Source organism: Rhea americana, unplaced genomic scaffold (genome assembly GCF_003343005.1).
Source record: "Rhea americana isolate MKP2758 unplaced genomic scaffold, rheAme1 scaffold_185, whole genome shotgun sequence".
NCBI classification, from domain to species: domain Eukaryota; kingdom Metazoa; phylum Chordata; class Aves; order Rheiformes; family Rheidae; genus Rhea; species Rhea americana.
The window spans coordinates 1280082-1299034 of NW_028185983.1; the positions used below are offsets into that span (position 1 = coordinate 1280082).

The 18953-nt window shown below is 38.5% G+C and overlaps 1 protein-coding gene across 2 annotated transcripts in view; it reads left to right on the plus strand.

The window, feature by feature from the left end:
- Nucleotides 1-18953, plus strand: part of CTNND2 (catenin delta 2) — a 655980-nt gene that overhangs the window by 112789 nt on the left and 524238 nt on the right. For both annotated transcript variants that reach the window (XM_085302090.1, XM_085302091.1), the window contains exon 2: nt 10550-10683. In XM_085302090.1, coding sequence (XP_085158216.1) covers nt 10550-10683 — 134 coding nt within the window. The remainder of the gene's footprint in view (nt 1-10549; nt 10684-18953) is intronic.

Genomic DNA, 18953 nt, shown 5'->3' on the forward strand with positions numbered 1-18953 from the left:
ATATTCTCTTATTGGGTTCCATGAATGGAACAATTTAGCTTGATTTATGAATAGACTTTTCGGCAAAACTGAAATCAATTATTTTAAATCCTCATGCTGCGATCTGTAAAATATTGGCAGGAGTGTGAATTTTTATGTTGGTTTCTCATTGTGATTATGTTGCTGATTCCAGCTGTGAAATATTTTCATAAGAATTTTAGGAGTTTGCTCTGTTCTCAAATGGTGCATGCTAGAAATAGCAATTTCAATACCAATGAAGTAGGAACATTTTTTAAGCCAGCGTGAGGTTCATCTGTGTTGTTTAATTCAGTTGCCATAATATATTAACAAGGAAGGGGGATGGGGGAGGTTAGCTGATACAGTGTTCACCATCTTAGGTGTATTGYTTGTTTTTGGAGGAAGGCTGTATACTAACTTGAATACTTGAAATTTAAACTATTATAGGGAAAAAGCAAAACCGCCTACGTTCTGTGACATGTTAGGTGAGCAAAACAACACTTTGCAGGATCATATTGAACTGAGAAGTTTGGAAGCTTTGCGGATGGCTTAAGCAACCAAGAGACCAGGTTTAACGTGGCTTCCAGCATTCTGACATTGGGTAATGTGTTGAGAGTGAAAGAGAAATATTTGTTCTACCTGAGCAGAGCCCTCTCCTGTTGAACTAACTATGGTTTCTGGATACTGTTTCAGGAAATGCCTTCTTGACCTAGGCATACGTGAAACAGAAGAGGAGAGGCTTCATATACACTAGCTGCATACCATGTCAACATTTATAGGTTTATTTTTTAAGTATTTTTATTTACGTATATACACACACACACTTTTTTATATGCAGGACTTTAGGGGAGGGTAAGTCAAGGAAAGATTTGGGGAGTTGAGGGAAGTTTACTAATATAGCTATTCTTCAGGGAAGTTTTAGAATCTGGTTGTTGCTGTAAAGTTTAGGATCTTTTATATTTTCTATCGCAATTTTGCAAAGAACAGGAATTTTAAGGTTTACTGAACTTGAATTTCCCCTTTGTCTAAAATTTAAAACCAGATGATTCTTTTTTGTCTGTTTAATGGTCCCAAATACCATGGTTAAAATAACTGAGAATGCAACAGTACAAGTCATGAAAGAAGAGAGGGAACTCATGAGGGATCTCACCTTTCTTAACAAATAGAAAACTCTATGGGTCTATGAACCAGGAGCCATACAAGAAACCCAGTGGTACCCCTACTCTTTGGAAGGCCCCAGTGACTGGCGAGTTAGGATGACAAGAGTGCTGATTTGATATATCCCAGACCCTTAATTAAGTTTAAGCCGTTGCAAAGGTCTTTAGAATATATTGCCCTCTTTAACTAATTTGTTTTCCCTCTAGTGATTTCAACATAGGAGATGTAAGTTTTAAGAAGCTTTGATAACTATTTAGGCAATATCTTTTGGAAGTATTTGGCAAGGCCTGGTAGATATTCTTATCTTCTTTTTAACTCATGGACTCAAATTGCATCAAACTGCCAACAGAGATGGGAAAAAATGAGCCCTCACTAAGAGAAATCTACAGTTTCACTGCTTGTATGTGTGCAGGAAAAGAGAAGGCCCATCTTTGCAGACTTCCTCTGCAGTTTCAGTGTCACGCAGCTGACGGATGCCCTCTGTCATTACAGGTGTGATGTGCTAGTGAGTRCTTGAGCCACCCCACAGAAAATTTTAATGCAACGTTAGTAGAAATGTGACCTGCTACCTAGATCCAGTGCTATCTCAGTCTTCAATCACCTCCGGAGTCTGCTATTATCAAAGGACTGGAATATATCATCTTTATGCTGATGCCAATTCCTTGCAAGTCTGAATTCTCGAGAAGTGCTAATTTCTACCTGATCCAGTTGGGCTATTATTCCGAAAGCCTGCTGAAAACAGTTAGTCCAATAGTCATATGTATGTGATAACCAGACAAAGCAACGTCTCAGATGTCTGAATTGGCTTTATGATATATAATAAGGAAATTATTGTTTTCTGTTTTGTTTTCTCCAKATTTCTATGAACAAACATGACTTGTGATGTGTTTACAGTCCTGTATAAGTAGTAACTTACAAGAACTGCCAAAGCTATTGTATTCTGTATTGTTATTACTCCARCCTACACCCACTTATTTCTTAAGTTGTGTTACCAGAACGCTTCAGTGAATACTGTGAAATCTGGTGGTTTTCATTTTCGTATATACTGTGCCAAGCCAGTTCCTTTTTTATTTTTACTGTGGTTATTAGAAGCTAGTATGTTGGAGCTGTTCACAGCTATAGACTTGCAAAGAACCACTGTTCTTCATACATGTAAAGAGAAATAGAGGTTCCGTATTGCAGTCATGCATTGTATTGAAGAACGCAGTATTTTATGTATCTGCCTTTAATTAAAACAGCTAGAAACAGGATCCATGTTAATCCTTGCATCTGCAGTCCTGACACGGGATTCTGAAATTATAGACAGTTATTTGAAATGTAACTATAARCATACAGTTTAGGTCAAATAAAAAGATGTTCAAGTATTCATTTTACAAAAATTCTCCATTATTCTGAAACAATAGTAAAGTAGAAAGAACTTTAATGGGAATAATAAAAATGCATATTTATGAAATAGTAGTCATACCATATTCTGTGTTCAGGATATCTAGGTGAGAGGAAAGGAAGGAAAAAATATTTCCAGATGCGTAATTGCATATTGGATTTTCTTAAGTGACTGGTTCTTAACGAAGGCTACTTCAGTGTTGTTCACAGTTCTCCAGATTAGCTCAGTAACAAGACAAATTTGATTGCTATGTAGTAAGGAAGCATGACTTATGCTTTTATAGTGAATGTTCTTACTGGTTAATGGCTCATTGTACAGGGAAAACTCACTAGGGAGTACATACTCCTTACTGCAATGTCTTTTAATTAAAGAAACATGTTTGGATTTTCTGATTCTACTGATTTGATGCAGTTGCCAATGTAATAGATAATTCAGCTTTACTATTGATTTCCAAATGTTTTGGAACTGGTTTGGGGTTTTGGTTTGTTTGTTTGTTTTTTCAGCCTTCTACACTTTCTACCCTTGAAAGGGTAATGTTACAATGGACTGTGTAAGCAGCATTAACAAAGTAACTTTCAAGGGAATATAAACATAATATTTAAAAATGAAAGTACTATGAACACTCTCAAGAGTACCTCTTTAAGGAAGACTCCCTTTTTCTTTAAACACGCTAGAAAAGAGCAAGAACCTATTCGAACAAATCAATTTAAATTGGAAATGGAATTAATACTAAATTTACAGATCATTGTGCTGCTTTTTCATTCTAACACTTTTTTTCAGTGTTCTCCAAAGATGTAGTGAATGAGGCATGATGTTTCTGATGGGGAGAGGAAAAGAGTAAGATCATTCAAAGGTGGATGCAGGCTCCCCATCTGAGTAAGAGTAGCAACAAGTCATGAGTGAATATGTCACTAGAGTGCTTTTATCAGGTAGTGTCATATTCATAGCTACAGCCCCACTTGTTATTTCCTCAGATTCCTTTGAGATAAATGCCAAACTGATACGCATATATTCTGCATTGCATAGTGAATTCTTTGTTGATCTTAAATTTGCACCTTAACTTATCCATTCTTGCTGTCAAAAATTTAGATTGTAAGTCATCTAGTCATACTCCTGCTCAGAATGGGGCTGCTTGCAAAGCTAGATGAGGCTGCTCATGACCTTGTCTGGATGAGATCTGAAAACCTTCAAGAATGGAGATTCCACCACCTCTCTGGGTATCTGCTCCCTTGCTTAACCAGTCTCATGGCAAATAACATTTTTCTTATGTCCTATCAGAATTTTCCACATTGTAACTTGTGATTGCTGCTTGTCACCCTTTCACTTTGAGAAAAGTTTGGTTCTGACAGAAAGAGTTGTAAATCTATGCACTTCAGGTGCTTTKAAAATCTGTTTTAAATGTGGTTCTGAATTTGAGATACAGCAACTAAAGTTTGCCATTAATTCASTGACCTGAATAGGAAAAAGGCTKGAAAGCTATAGCTAAGATGCTGGAACAACAAGAGAAGAGGAGGAGTGTAGCCTACTACTACTATGAAGGAAAACAGAGAGAAACAGAGCCAGGTTCTTCTCAAAGATGTGCGGGTGATAGGACAGGAGGCAATGGACAGATGCTGGAAATTCCTATAAGCTAAAAGGGGGAAAAATGTCAACATAAGGGTGATAAAGCAGTGAAATGAGCTGCCCAGAGCAATGCTCATCGCTGGAGGTACTCAGCACTAGACTGGACAAGTTTCTGAGCAGCTTGACCTAGTTGGCCTTGCTTCAAGTAGGTGGCTGGATTAGATGAACTCGAGAGGTCCCTGCCAACCTAATGTAATCTATGGTTCTATGAATTATTTAACTTGGACATGGTTTTCTGCAACTTTAAATAAGTTAGGCTGTATCTAGTGAGCTCAAACACGTTACCCCAAGCAAAGCAGCCTGTGAGAAGCAGCCCAGCACTGGCATTCTCCCTCGGGAGCTTCTACTGCAGTGAAAAACTCCATGAGCACTTTCTCTTCATACTCTGAAAAAAACAGTAACTGGACATGAACAATTGTAGGGTTAATGAAAGCAATGTGTGCGTGCACCAGTGCATAGAGATAGCTGCACCTGAAACATGTACGTTGTACATTTTAATTATTTATTATCAAATTTCTTTCAGAATTATGTGTACATTTACTCATGCTCATTATTTGTATAAAACAGTGCTGTTAGAAAATGTGGGGACCAAAAAGTGAATACAGTTCCATTTGGCTTAGGTTTACAGGATGGAAAGCCAAGAACAGCTTTGTTAGGTCAATAATATTAATGTAATGATGAGTAACTAATCAATTTAATTACTGTGAGGTAGTTGAAGCTTTAGGAGGTTACAACAAAAATAGCATTTCAGTTTTAAAAGTGAAAATCGTCAGTTCTCTTCAATAAGCACAATTACTTTGAATATAGCTGTGGTGTGGAAAATACTATCTTGAAATGATCTATCATTCTGCTGTATTAAAAAAGACCCAAAACCCCCCAAGCCCCTTCATAACTAGGAAAATGAAAGCACTGCAGTCCCGTTGTTGCTAGTGGGCAGGTGCTTGGTGACTTAGGCTGCTACAAGGCCGTGGCATTGTGCCCGGGATGGCACCGCGCCCGGGGTTCTTCCGGATATTCCCTAGCTTTAGGGGAACCATAAAAGAGCAAGGGCTCCAGGTGCAGTGCCGCTGTCAATTAGAGGTATTTACTGCTCGCTGCCCATTGCCATCTTTCAGCACTAAAATATAATGCTGAGTGCGCTTTGAGTTTGTAGTGGAGCTGCTGTCTGACTGATCCCAACTGCTTGATGCCCTGTTGGTCACGGAGGGACTGTGGTGCGGGCGTCTTCTTCTCCCTGGCTGAAGAGCTGGGGGCAGTCCAGCTGTCCAGAGCAGGAGCCACACTGTACAGAGTGGCATTAATCTCTTATAGTTCCCCCCTGTTGTTACCTGTGAAAGCAGCAGCTTAAACTAATGACAAGCCGAATTGTCTTTTTATCCAGTCAGGTTTCATCGTTCCCTACAACGCCTTCGTTCTGCTGCTTTATCGCTACTTTTCCCCGTGTCCTACTGGAGCTGAGGGTGTCTGCGGTGGCACCTCATTTCTTCTCACCACGTTCCCACCCGGCTCTGCGTGGAGTGTGCCTCAGGCCCTGGGCACCTGAGGCCGGTGCTCATCGCCCCCTGAGCCTGCTGGGCTGCCTCAAATGCTAAAGTTTCAGGCATTGCAGAAACGTTTGTCTGGGAACAGGTTTTTCGTCGGAATTCTGTGAATCACATGTAGCAGTAGTTTGGGGACGTTCATAAAAGTCTTAACAGAGCGTAGTGGCTGTGCTGGGGAGGGGTCGGGGCCCTTTCCGGGGGAGAAGCAGAGGAGGTGGAGATGCCTGCAGCTGAACCACCACAGAGCTCGCTTCAGATAGGAGACAGGTGGGTTTTAACTGTCTCAGAAGTAGCTTATCTTCTAGTTATCCTTGACTCCAGAACTGACCCACTGACCCTCTCCATCCTGTTTACCTCAGGAATAATGTTTTGAGTAGGACTCAAGTCAGCATTGATGTTTTTGATAAGTAATCAGCATGCTAAAAGTGGCTTTTAACCCACTTTCCCAAGCAGTTCGGTTTGCGAAGTGCCTTTCTACCTGACTTTTAATGCTTTTTAGATCTGCTGGCCTATTTTAACCGAGTTTGACAAAGCGGTAAAGCCCCCCAAAAGTAAGACGCCTCTAACAATTTTTGTTTGAATGTGGTTACTGTATGGAGCGATGCTGGTTGATGCCTGGCAGGTGCTTATGGGTTGCGGAGCCGTTGGAGGCAGGCAGCGAGGAGCAGTGTGCTGCTGAAGGTGTCAGCAAGGGGTGGCTCAAATAACCAGCGCACGTGTATAAGCCATCAAGGCCTATTTTTCTTGTCTCTATTGTTAAAGACAAAGCCATTTTGGGGGTGGCGAGTTTGTGAGGTAAAATTTTGAGATGGATCCTCTTACAAAGGCAACAACAACAACAACAAAAAAAGATAAAAGAAAAAGAAAGGCTAAACTCTGACAACTAAACTCCAAAAAATATCTTGCCAGTGATATTAAGTATGGGAATCTATCAATGATTTATGTCCAACTTCCTAGTATGTTCCCAAATGGCTGGTAGTACTTTTCTTCTTCGTCTATCCATGATCATCTAAGGTTTAACTTCTGCTCTCTCAGGAGCACCTATATGCCCTGCCTTACACAACCTCAGTTGTGTTTTCATGACACTCCTGTGAATCTTGTTGCTATTGTGGAAACTGAATACGACAGGTTTACTTTGTGTTCTAGTTACTTCGCTATCTAGTATCCCATTCAGCTTCTTAACAGATTTTCCACCTCCACACTTGATCTAATTTTCGTTTTGTTCTTCACTGCTGTTGTCACTTGCGTGTGAGTTCAGAGGTTATCAGCTAGCCTGATTTATGAGGGAAAATGTTACAAATAGGAGCAGCCTTGCTAGGAAGGAGGACCAAGAGCAGAAGGACAGGGGCAGTACTTATCATATATGCTAAAGGTTTTTTGAAGAGGAGTGAAATTACTTGATTTTTGTGTCCATGCTAGATGTTCCAGGAAACACTAAACTTAAATTGCACTGAGAAACCCTGATATTAGACACCAAAATAAGCACCCTACCGGTAAGGCTAGGGAACGTAGGAACAGATTGAGGGAGCTGCGGGGGATTTTGATAAGAGATGTTTTTAAGAAGTGGTTATACATATTACATACCCAAACTGATTTAGGCAGAAAAATCTACCTTGCTAAAGAGATTGTTAGTGGTCTAGGTGACCAGGAGGCCCTTTTTAGCCCTATTTTCTGTAATTCTACACTGCCAGCAGTTTAAGTCCTACTAAGAACTGAGAATGGCTAATTTCATGTACTGAAGGCCAAGCTAAATTAAAATATATACCGCGTCTGATCAGAGGGCCTAGCCTTTGCTCCAGTGGTGCTTGCTGTCAGAACAATATTACTGATTCACATATGTTTTTTTGAATATTTTTTGCTTCAGTACAGCAACATCTCTGTTGATTTTGAAAGTTCATTCTGTGTATTCTTTCCGTATTGTATTTTTCATCTGATTTTGCGTGATGCAAAAATATTAGAAGGTATAATGGTAAAAGCTTAGCCAGATATTGTCACACTGGAGATTCAGTGACATTAGCTTATTAAATGCAATTGGCTGCAAACTTTTTTCCCCAAATTACTGTAGGGATGAGCTGAACTAATGAGATAGATGTTGGAAATGATAGTCTGTGTCCAGAAGAAACTGAGTTATTTGATCATTTGCATAAAAACTGCATATTTTAGTAGGTGAACAAAATAGTACTTCTAGTATCAGCAACATTTCTTGTGATTTCTCTGTTTCTAGAGAACAAGAATATACAGCATGCTTGTTGGCTTATTATTTTTTTAAAGTTTTATATGTGAAACCAAAATCCTGGAAACATGCTGTAGCAGCAGGCTGTGCTGGGAGCTGGGGCGGCTGGAGGAAGGCAGGCAGGGGATGATGGCTCCTAATTCATCAAATGAAGAGGAAAATTTAAACACACGTAAAATGACAATTCCTGACAGCTGGGAGCAGGASCAAGGAGTTTTTGGCTTCTAGTCTTGTTTAGCTCGCTGGGTTTTACTTGCTCCAAGTAGCATTTTTGGAAGGGGTGGTTGCATGGTGTCCCCCTGCCGGCAGCCAGGCTGGGCACACAAAGGCTGTTTTCTGGGAAACCGGAGAGGAAAATAAGCTTGCAGCAGGGGAGCTGCTCTCAGCCAGCGCATCCAAAGGTACTTAGTGGGGGCTGCTGTCACGGTTTTAGTGCCTCTTCCTGCCCCACGGCGGTTTGGGGCAGGCGGTTCTTCGCATTGCACTGTGCAGCTCCACGCGCCTCCTGGGTGAGCCGTGGGAAGCGCTGGAGCTCCCCACTGCCCCTGAATGAGTGGCTGCAAGGGTGACAGGCCCTTTTGACTTTCTTCCTGAAGTCTGGTGGTCCCTCTCTGTCCTGTGTGCAATTTTCAGCTGGACATTAGGATGTGGGGTAGATGGCAGGATCAATGCAGTCCAATGTCTATGGAGAAATACAGCTTTACAAAATGAGCTGTTAGGCCATTTGTATTTTTTTCAGGAAAATTGCAATGTTGCAAAGCAAATGGTTTTGCTTCCTGTTATGATACAATTAATAATTTATTTTTTTTTAAAAAAGAAAATTGGATCTGATTGAAGGTAAGGTAGTAGAATAAGGGTGTATACTTACGTGTGTGCGTTTCATGTGGTACTTTACAGAGAATAATAATATTTAATTGTTTTCTGCTATCTGTGTTTAATTATATGGTACCTTAGAGAAAATAGGTAACTTGTCATAGTAGGAGCTGGTGTTTGTAATGTCGAATAAGAATATTAAATTCAAAAGTCATTTTAAATTGGTGTATTGGAAAGATATGGAAGTTTTATATACTGTGCTTGTGCTGTAGGAGACAAATGTATCATCTACATTTTCAAGTATTAACTTCAGGTTGTGTATGCATCTTGAGCAAAGACATTACCAGAGCTAAAGATTCAGTATTTACCACATCTAGTGATTTGCATACTAAAAGGCAGTCATGAAAATATGCAGCTTTTTTAATTAGAAATAATGTATTATGCTATACAATATAATCCTTCAATTTATAAACTAATCCAGACTGAGATTTAGAGAGAGATAACTGAAAATATTTTATGAATAATTCATATTTTTCTTTTTTTTACCATTGTATGCGTGCTAGTGCCCTGAGCTGTGGGAAGTTTTTGGAAAAGACGACCCAGCCAGGCTGAGTGAGCCTTTGCAGACAGTGCTGAGGCTACAGAGCTTTACRGATTGCCCCTTCCCTTCTTTTTAGAGCCCGAGTTTCCATGAGAAGCTGGTGCATGGGTGCACTGAATTCTGTAGGACGCTTTTACCCATCTCCCCTTTTCAGGCTTATTTCTTCCAGAAGAAGTTTTATTTTATGAAGACCTGGGATTGGTCTTCATAAAAGGAGAATGGAGGTGAGAAAGGATGCATGCCATGGAGGTGAATGGCAAGGGCTGTGCCGCRGGCCCCCTCCGATGGCACTGCTCTGGAGATCCCACTGCTCCTTAGGAAGGGTGTCCAGCTGGCAGCCTGTTGGCCAGAGCTGTTCCACAAAATAAATGGGTTTGGCCAGCTCCCACGTATACGTGATCTTACCCTAACTTGCTTGCTTGTAACCATGCAATTTACCTCCGTGCTCATTTGGTTCTGGAAAGTGGCTTGACTTGCCTGCAGAGATGTGTTGTGACAGCATTTATCCAGAGGTACTCTGCTATAGCTTAGCTTCGGAAAGAGAAACCTTTCCATAATTGCCCTCTCCACCTCCCTCTTGGAAAACAAATATTGGAAATACCAGTAAGATCTAAGACTTTATTTTTCTCAAAACTAGCATAATGACTTCTATGCTACTCTTTTTTCTTTCCCCCCAAAGAAACCTATGATACTTAAGTCACCTTTTAGACTAGGAGAAAGTTAGGCAGAGTAGGTTAACTAGCTTAAAATGCAATATATATTAAATAGGCATTCAAGTTAGAAATTCARTATTGAAGGTTTGTATTTCTCTCATGTATCTTTTGTTGGTTCTCTCTTTGCAAAGCATTTCATGATTCATTTCTTTCATGACATTGTAATTTCATGTTGGATGCCGCCACTGGAATAGTATTTGAAAAAAAAAAAAGCTGTAAATGATTTGAATCCTCTCCAAATGTGCTGTGGTGAATATTTTGGAGTGGAACTGGGATATCATTTAATATTTTGTTTTTAGAAATTATTTTAAAAACAACTTAGTTTAAAAAGAATGATGAATTAATTACTTCTGTATTACCCACCTGAAGCATGCAATTTCTTCTATGCTCTTCCTAAGATAACATTATTCTTACATGCATATGATTTCCGATACATACCAGATTTGTAATAACAAAATAATTGTTTTATTTTCCCATATACTGCAGAAGCTATGCCTGTTCCAGACCAGCCCTCGTCTTCTGATAAGACAAGTTCCCTTAGTCCTGTGCTGAACACATCCAATGGCGATGGCTCCGAAACGGAGACAACCTCTGCAATTCTCGCTTCAGTTAAAGAACAGGTATGCAAGTRCCGCATCTGCCTGTTAGAAGACAATAATATGATTTAGTGATTTTTACTAGGGTTTCGTAGATGGTATCTGAATAATGTAATTTTAAAAATGAATTTAAAAATGCATATCACAAAGAACCTAAAATATTTCTTCACTGTCTTACGATAGGTTGAATATAATCATTGAACTGTTAATTTTATTCTCCACCTTTTACTGTGGGCAGTGGTTTTGGAAGATCTCTCCTTTTCCTATTAGTAATCTTCATGTGGAGTTATGGTGTAAAAGCATGGCATATAAGCACTGCAGACAGATAATCAGCCTTAGAGAAGATTTACCATTCCTAATTTTTTACTTAAAAGAATTTAGAAGAATCCTACCTTTTTWAAATTTAACACATATTTATTTTAATTTCCATACAGTTTGACATTAAATTAATTTAGTCCAAAACCAGGTATGGACAGAGGCTTTATGGGTTTTGGATAGTTAATACCAAAAATATTAAAAATCTCTGAAGCAAAAATGACTGTTTGTGTGACTGCTTGATTCTAATAACAGAGGTTTTGACATTTTATGTAAATTTTGGTGGGACAAGTGTTTGAGATTTTGCTTAGTGCCTCTTTGTACATCAGGCTATACTTAATTCCAGTTCATGAAAACACCTGATCTCCTGCACCATCTCATTTGACTCACCAGCATGAACAGAGTAATGTGAAAAGATGAATATTCTTAATCAGTTTTCTCCTTGCTATAGCTATCCAAATGRGTTCTCTCCAGTATAGAATAGTTATGTTTCTCTGCCAAAGTCATTCACTGCTTCTTTGGTAAAATTCAATGCATAAACTCAGCTTATGATTTCTAACACCATTGGATTTTTAGCTGTTGAGTCACTATGCTTTTATTTAAAAAAAACATGCCCTTGCTCTTGATTTTTTTTGTTTTTGATATATACCAGTTCCTGCTGTGGAGTTTTAGAGGTTAATTATATTTTCATCTTTTGTAAAGACAAAAGCAAGAAAGAGAGGTTGAAATGTGGAGCTTTGTCTTAGGATTTATATTAGATCATTACATTAGAATCACCATGGTTTAGATGTTTATGTAAGTATTTTCTTTCAGCCAATAGCATTACTTGSGCGTGTACCATTGTCTAGACTTAAACCAGAGTTTCAGCCTAYGTTTCTACAATATTACAAAGAAATATGCCTGCCTTAACAGTTGACTCTCCGATGATGAAAAAATTTCAGCAAAATTACGTAGATAGACAATATGTTGTGTCTTTCTGGTAGAATGTAAAATGGCATTGAATAGTGAGATCTTTTGTGTCATTGAATTTTGAGATTATATTGCTAGTTTATGCCTAGTTATATATTTTATAACTGGAAAAAAATCAATCGGTGAACTGAGAACTAAAAGGAATCAGTGGTGAACACACTAGACAAAAGAATTTTAAGTGGAAAAAGTATTAGYAAAGTTGTTTTGATTCCCATGAATTGCAGCAAAATGGTGCCTACAAGAAAGGAACTCTGCAATCCCTTATCATGAAGAATAGCCTGGCCAGCTAACCTATGGCATTGCTGACTAACAGGGTAATCTGTTGGATCACTATTACTAGCTACCCAAATTTCACAGATGTTCTGTTAAGTAGACCTCTGTTTTGACAGATGAGCTTTAGTCAGGCCTGTCTTAGAGCTGGAATACTGTACTACACTGGTAATTGAGAATGAATTTTGCATCCCAATGAATTCCTGARAGTATATGGTGACTTCACTAAATTGGGCTTAATGGCAAACACATTCGGCCATATTCACTACTGCAAAAGCCATGTGACTCCAATATTATTTATTATTTTGTAGTTATGATTTGAAAGAAAAAGATGCTTCTGTGCTTTTTCTGTTTCCCACAATAGTTTGTGTTTTGCCAGGCTTGCATTATTTAGTTTGTTGTTGGAAGAGTTCTAGGAAAACCCACCATTTCCATTCTTCAAGCAGATGGAATGCATTACACTAATTCTGCATTAGGGGAATAAATAAAGGAGGTTGCTAACTATCTGGATGTTTAGATCAGTAGCGTCTGCTTCTTAGAAAGAAAAAATGAATGACTTTACTGCCTGCTGAGTGATTTTGCTTAATGTCACTTTTGGCATTAGCCAAAATACGCCTCAAGTTTTAGAAATATGGACACAATTAGGCAAAAGTACTGTTAACAAAGAAAAAGGTGATCAAGTTCATAATTAAGGTATATTTGGATGTATCAAATATGTTACATATTTGTCCTTATCTGTACTGATTCTTAAGTTTAAAAAAAGTTGCACTGCTTCTTTTAATTCTCTTGGAACACTTGTGGCACATATATGGGCGGTTTTCTCATGAAATATCTAAAACAGTACCTTTGGATGATCRCAACAAAATAAACTGCAGGTCTGATAGCACTAATGACTGTAGTAAGGTGTTTCCAGTCTTTGAAGAGGGCAGGATATGCAAAGGCCAGAAGAATTTATAGGTATTATATTTATTTACTTTAGTTAAACTTCCTACATGAAGCATAAATGAGTTAGTCATAAAATATGAAATTTTGYTGTGCTTAGCTTGAAGAACACATATCCATGTGCTATCTTATTCTGAGGAAAAGATTTATTGGGTCTAAGCACATTTGTGTGTCAAGAATTTTCCTTGCTATACCAGATGGAATAAATGGTCGTCATGACTGGATCAGAAGATTTTGCCATGTTCTTTTCAAGACTGAGATTTCTGACAAAAATAGAAACAGAAATTAAGTATTTTGTTGTTGAAGGGTTAGAGATATCTAAGAAATTCAAATACCAAATTCTTTGCTTTCATGTGTAAGCCATTTCATTTGTGTTTTCCTTCTGGACAAATATACAGAATTACAGTCAGGTTTCAGACTTTTGGGGTGTAGTAGGAAAGAAGTTATGAATTTGGGAATATGAATCCAGGTTTGGTCCCTTGCTTCTAACTTTCTCAAGGTCAGCAATCACTGCTGGAGCTGACACATGGCTCATACTTCATATGGCTAAGAAGTCATGAGGTGCTAGGCAGTAAGTTTTGGCTTAAGTATTTCCAAGTTGTTCTCATCAAGAAGGCAGGTCACTTTGGTGAAAATGAAAGCTGGGGATTTTTTCAGGCAGTCAGAATCAAGGTTTTAAGGCCAGAACAGACAATTAAATCATCTGGTGTAACCAATGAACACAGCATTTCATACAGTTTTCCAAGTAGTGGCCCAAATCTGATCACAGAATGACTTTTACAACTGTTTCCCTGTTGCATTGAATGCCCTATTGAAATTCATTATATTCACCGGTATAAAATCTCATTGTTCCCTTATAGGAACCAATAATTTCTATAATAACTTTAAGTATTCTGTGGCTTTTATATATAGATTCAATTATAATAAATCCGTATCTTTTTTTACTTCAAACATCAATCTGTATCTTTGCCTCCGAAAGTTTTAACAGTTCACTTTCAGACCCAAGCTAGTTATATTTCATCAATAACTATTTAAATTTTTTCACTGTATCTCTCAATAKCATGTGAATATATCCACTTTCTTAATTATAGAGCTCCCTTGTTTCCAATGGGATTTTAAGATATTCYGGATAGAGATTCCTTTTTCTTTTTCCATCTATTTTCATTAAAATATTAACTTTCAGTTATTAGTACGATACAGCAGGAAGCAGACTTGGCTGCACGATGTATTTTGAGTGCCATAAGTATAAATGCAGTGGATACTGTACTTCCAAGTTGCACAAGGAGTGCTTCCCAAATACATCCTCAAGTTCATGGGATTGCTTTTGAGCTGTTTGATTCCCACTGCTAGAAACTGGGTGTTAAGCAAAGAAGTTTCGAAGAAAGTCATCACAGGGTTGGTGAAGAGGGGAATCATTTAATACCCTTGTTCTGTGCCCTTGCTATATAGGATTCTGGTGTTCTTGATTTAGTCTGCATCTGGTTTCATGTAGTTTTTCGGAGCAGCCACCATGGCAGTCAGTGTGGTACTTCTAGGGAAATGGCAGATTACAGGAGGCTGGACAAACAATTTTACTTCAGAACCTGGTATACTGTAAGTGGTGACAAAGGCACAAGAGCCGTAGTAGACACAGTATGAAGAAAAAACAATTACTTCCCTGAAAAAAAGGATGTGGTGATAATCCACAATATGTATGTCTGGGACTGTCTCAAGTGAACTCAGAGCAGAAAGGCTTCTGTAACAATTTAGCATGGCAGAAGAGTATTGGGAGAACACAACCTTCTAGCAAAACCATCTTTGCAAGATCTTTGATTATGGCTTCTTCATGTAGTAATGATAGTATTCAAAGAGTTTAGAAACATACAGTAAACTCATTTTAATGATGTTTCATACTTACTTTTTTTTTTCTTCCTCTTTTGTGGAGAAAAAGTATTTCTCTGTCAAATTTCTGGTGACAGAAAATCATTCTATTGTTGCCTCTAATAAGAATCTTTCCAATGTGAAGGGATAAAATGCCCACAAAAGACATTAACCTTTAAGCAAGCCGTGAAGATTCTTTGTAAAATTCTAGACAAATTAATGGATTAATTCATAAATCTCTCCCTCAAGGTTAATGTTGCAATTTGGTTGAAGATTCACTCACTCTGCTTTGGAGGGAGGCTATATTGGTGCTTTACATTTACATGTGTAACCTACCCAGTGGCTCCACACTCTTTTTACATGGTTTCCTTACTACTCTTAGTATATATTTCTTTTTGGAAAAGATTTTGGGGGTAATTTTACTTTTTCTTGAATGGATGTGTGAGATGAAATTATAGCTACTAAAATATTTCAGTCTATCTTGTAGAATTCTTTTTTTGTTGCTGAGAGCTTGTCAGAGGCCAGCACTCCCTGGCCTGGACTTTCCAGGAATTCCTTGTGTGGAGGCTTTAGTACTGAGGTTTAATTAATTTGACGGTCTTTGCAGTTATTTGCACAGGACTTTGATTTAGCATAGTGATACAGCAGTGCACTTAAATCATGATGTAAATGCAAATGTAGCAGACTATAGGAATTGCGGTACACAGTTGAACCACAGTATAAAAGTGAGTCACATTACTGGAGTATGCTCAGGGTGATGATGCTGGGCATCTCCAGTTGCCAGGACTGGAGGATGTGCACTGAAGCCAGCTTGAGCATGCAGCTCTCATCTCTTGGGACTTGTTGGATTTCCTTTTACCAGCTGTGCTCAATCACTTCGGTGATTGCCCCTGAGCCCTATGATGCGTCTCCTTAGGGCCTGGGAGCCTCTGACACGGTGTGTGCAGGGTGGGAAGCGAGATGTCCTTTTATCAGTTGCAGGCCTTTGGCCTGTTATCTTACATCTGGTGCTATGAAATTTTGTTTTCTCCTATGCAGAAGTTTACCTGTTTGGATATTTATATCCTATGATACCACCTTTTATAATTGAAAAACCTCCTCTGGTTATCTAGTTGACAACATGTAAAGCAACATTTTTATTTCCATGAGTATTTACTCAATTTCTTTTATCTGGATAGTCATACAGCAAATGCCTTCTTGCAGTCTATTCCTCAACTGTTTCAAAACGTGAGCCACACTACTCAAATTTCATCTCCTTCTCTTCAGTTACCACTTCTGTCTTTTTCCCCTGAGTTCTTATAAAACATTATTCTTTACATTTTTCAGTCAGTTTTATCTCTTTTGCATAATTAGTACATATCTTTCCTTCCTCAGGTATCTAGTGCCCTGTAATATAATAATCTGATTAATCTGGGATGGCATTTCGCTGGATAATGTTATATTCTGTCACTCACCTGCGATCCACGTTGCAGCGTTATACGTTGGCCACAATTACCCCTCACGGTAGTAGGGAGCAATTATGTGTCTGGCTGCATAACTGAGACTTAAAGCAGGCCTTCTGTGCACCGACACCAGCCTCTTCAGCTAGGAAGTCTTTTAGTTTTTATTCACATTGTCAAACATTTTTCAATAAAAATTTTCAGTAGAAAAAAAGCAGCGTGGAAAACCTTCCTGACTGTTTTTGATGGGATAGCTTCTCTGTCTTTCAGAGTCCCGATGACTATTTCAGAATCCTGCTGTAAATAAAAATAATTAGGTATATTTAGGATTTGTGCTATAGGCTGCTTTGAAACTAATAATTGTGTGGTTTTCACCTTCTGTCTGATTCCAGCATAGCAACACATCATAGCAACACCCCCCTTAGGTTTTTAGTGTATAGGTATTTACTGAAGGATATCTATGCCTCAGGTATTACAGTGGGATCCCTGGTACTCCTGTGGCAGGGCAGCTGAGGCTTTACATTCTTCTTAGCATTACCTTTCTTGTATGGAGATACAGGCCCATCTTTGTGCACTACTTTGGCAGTCCGTGTCATTGCTTGAGGCTGCTGCTGACAGAGCACTGGAGGGTGGCTACATCGGATACTGCAGATAGGCTTGATTCTTCATATTAGGTCAGTAGATTCACTTGGAAATTCTCAGGTTTGTGTTAGGATTGATAAAACAGTGGAGGTTATTGCCTTCTTTGTCAACTACAGCTATTTTTAATTATTTGGTATCTGGGAAAGTTTGGTGTTCTCAAATTCAGTCATTCTGAATTAACAAGTGAATACTAATTTTGTTTGGAGGAGAAACATGGACCTTTTATAAACTATCCCCCCTTTTTTTTTTTAACCACAAAGCAATGCTTGTGCCAACGCAATTTATGCTATTCTGCTTGTTCCAACTTAGAGAAAATAAGAGGATACCGTTTTTTTTTTTTTTTCTCCCTATATGTCTCCAGTAATGTGTGCCATGAAAATAGACAATTCTTTGGATTAGGATTTTTTGTTTGGCTACTTTTTGTCTTCGTGCTTCCATGTCAAGGTGTTTGGTTGGTCCCTGCAATGATCTGAGGCAGCCTTCTGATATAGCTTGAAGGTACTGCTCTGCTAGGTGAACATTGGCAGGCAGGGCAAAGGCTTTTTCCTTTGATAGGTTGCTTTTTCGTAGCTTTTTCTGTATGGTTAGGACTGCAGAAAAGGAGCTAGCTGCAGCTCTGGCAACCACATGTGCTGGGACACCTTTCGTCTAAATCTTTTAGCCGCTGTGCATGGTTCTGGTATGCATGGGCTGACTGCTGTGATGCATAGTGGGATTGAAAGGCAGCATAAAATGTGTACCTAACAGTGATTTTCTCCACTACAGTCTGTAAAGACCTGTAAGCACCCCRCAGCTTATATGCAAAACCAGCATCTCTTTTAGGGATTTTTCATGCTGAGGCCAGCTGATGGACTGTAGCAAATGGGCAGTAATAAATGCAATGGCTGAGGTATTGGTAGCTACTCAAACGGAGGTTTGATGTGCTGCCTATTTGCTGATACTGAACTGGCAGCGCCACTGGGTGCTGTACTCTAGCACATGCCAACTTCACTGTCAGATGCAGAAATAAAAATTCATTGACAGCATATACCACAGTGATGCCTACCTAATTGCTGAAGAGCTAAGCTAAATTAATAACTCATATCAGTAGCCTTAACTTTCTTCCTTAGTAACAGGTAAATATTTAGAGGCTGATGACAAGACCATTAAGCACTTGTCATTTACTTTTGCAAAGTGAAATACTATTTATTCTGTGAACATATAAAAATATATACAAACGAATAAATACTTTCTGTTGGAGTGATGTGTGGGTAATATATAGCTTTATTCCCTTATCTGGCRCAAGAGATTATCCAGTATTTAAACCTTACTAGATTGTTTCTGTAAGAAACAGAATTATAATTAGCAGATATTTTTGGTGCATTTTGCTACAGCATTGGGAACAAATGAATGAAAAGAAATCTGTCTGGTTGTCATCAGTTTCCTCTGAACAGAAACCAATGTTCTCCTTCCTCTTTTCACCTGTAAAAAGATCTATGGGAAGCTTACACTTCTCCATTTTCCCATCGCACACAACTTCTGATTTTTCCTGTGTTGACAGCTGTAGCCACTCCCTCTCAGTTCATCTATGGTTATGCAAAGAGCTATTTTACGGTTTCTTTTTGTGAATTTGAATAATACATAATTTATGTCCCTGATGATGTTTTTCGTTGTTGTAGTCTTTTTTTTTAAAAAAAAAAAAGTAGGCTGTTAGTCTGTAGTTAAAATGCAAGATTGTATGCATAGATAATGAACATTTTAAACCAGAAAAGATACACAAGGTTTTCTGCAGTTCTTACTTGTGCRTCTAAATATTTGTCCTTTAAAATTTTTTATCCTTAGTTGCTCTAATAGCAGCTATTCCTCATTACAAGCCTT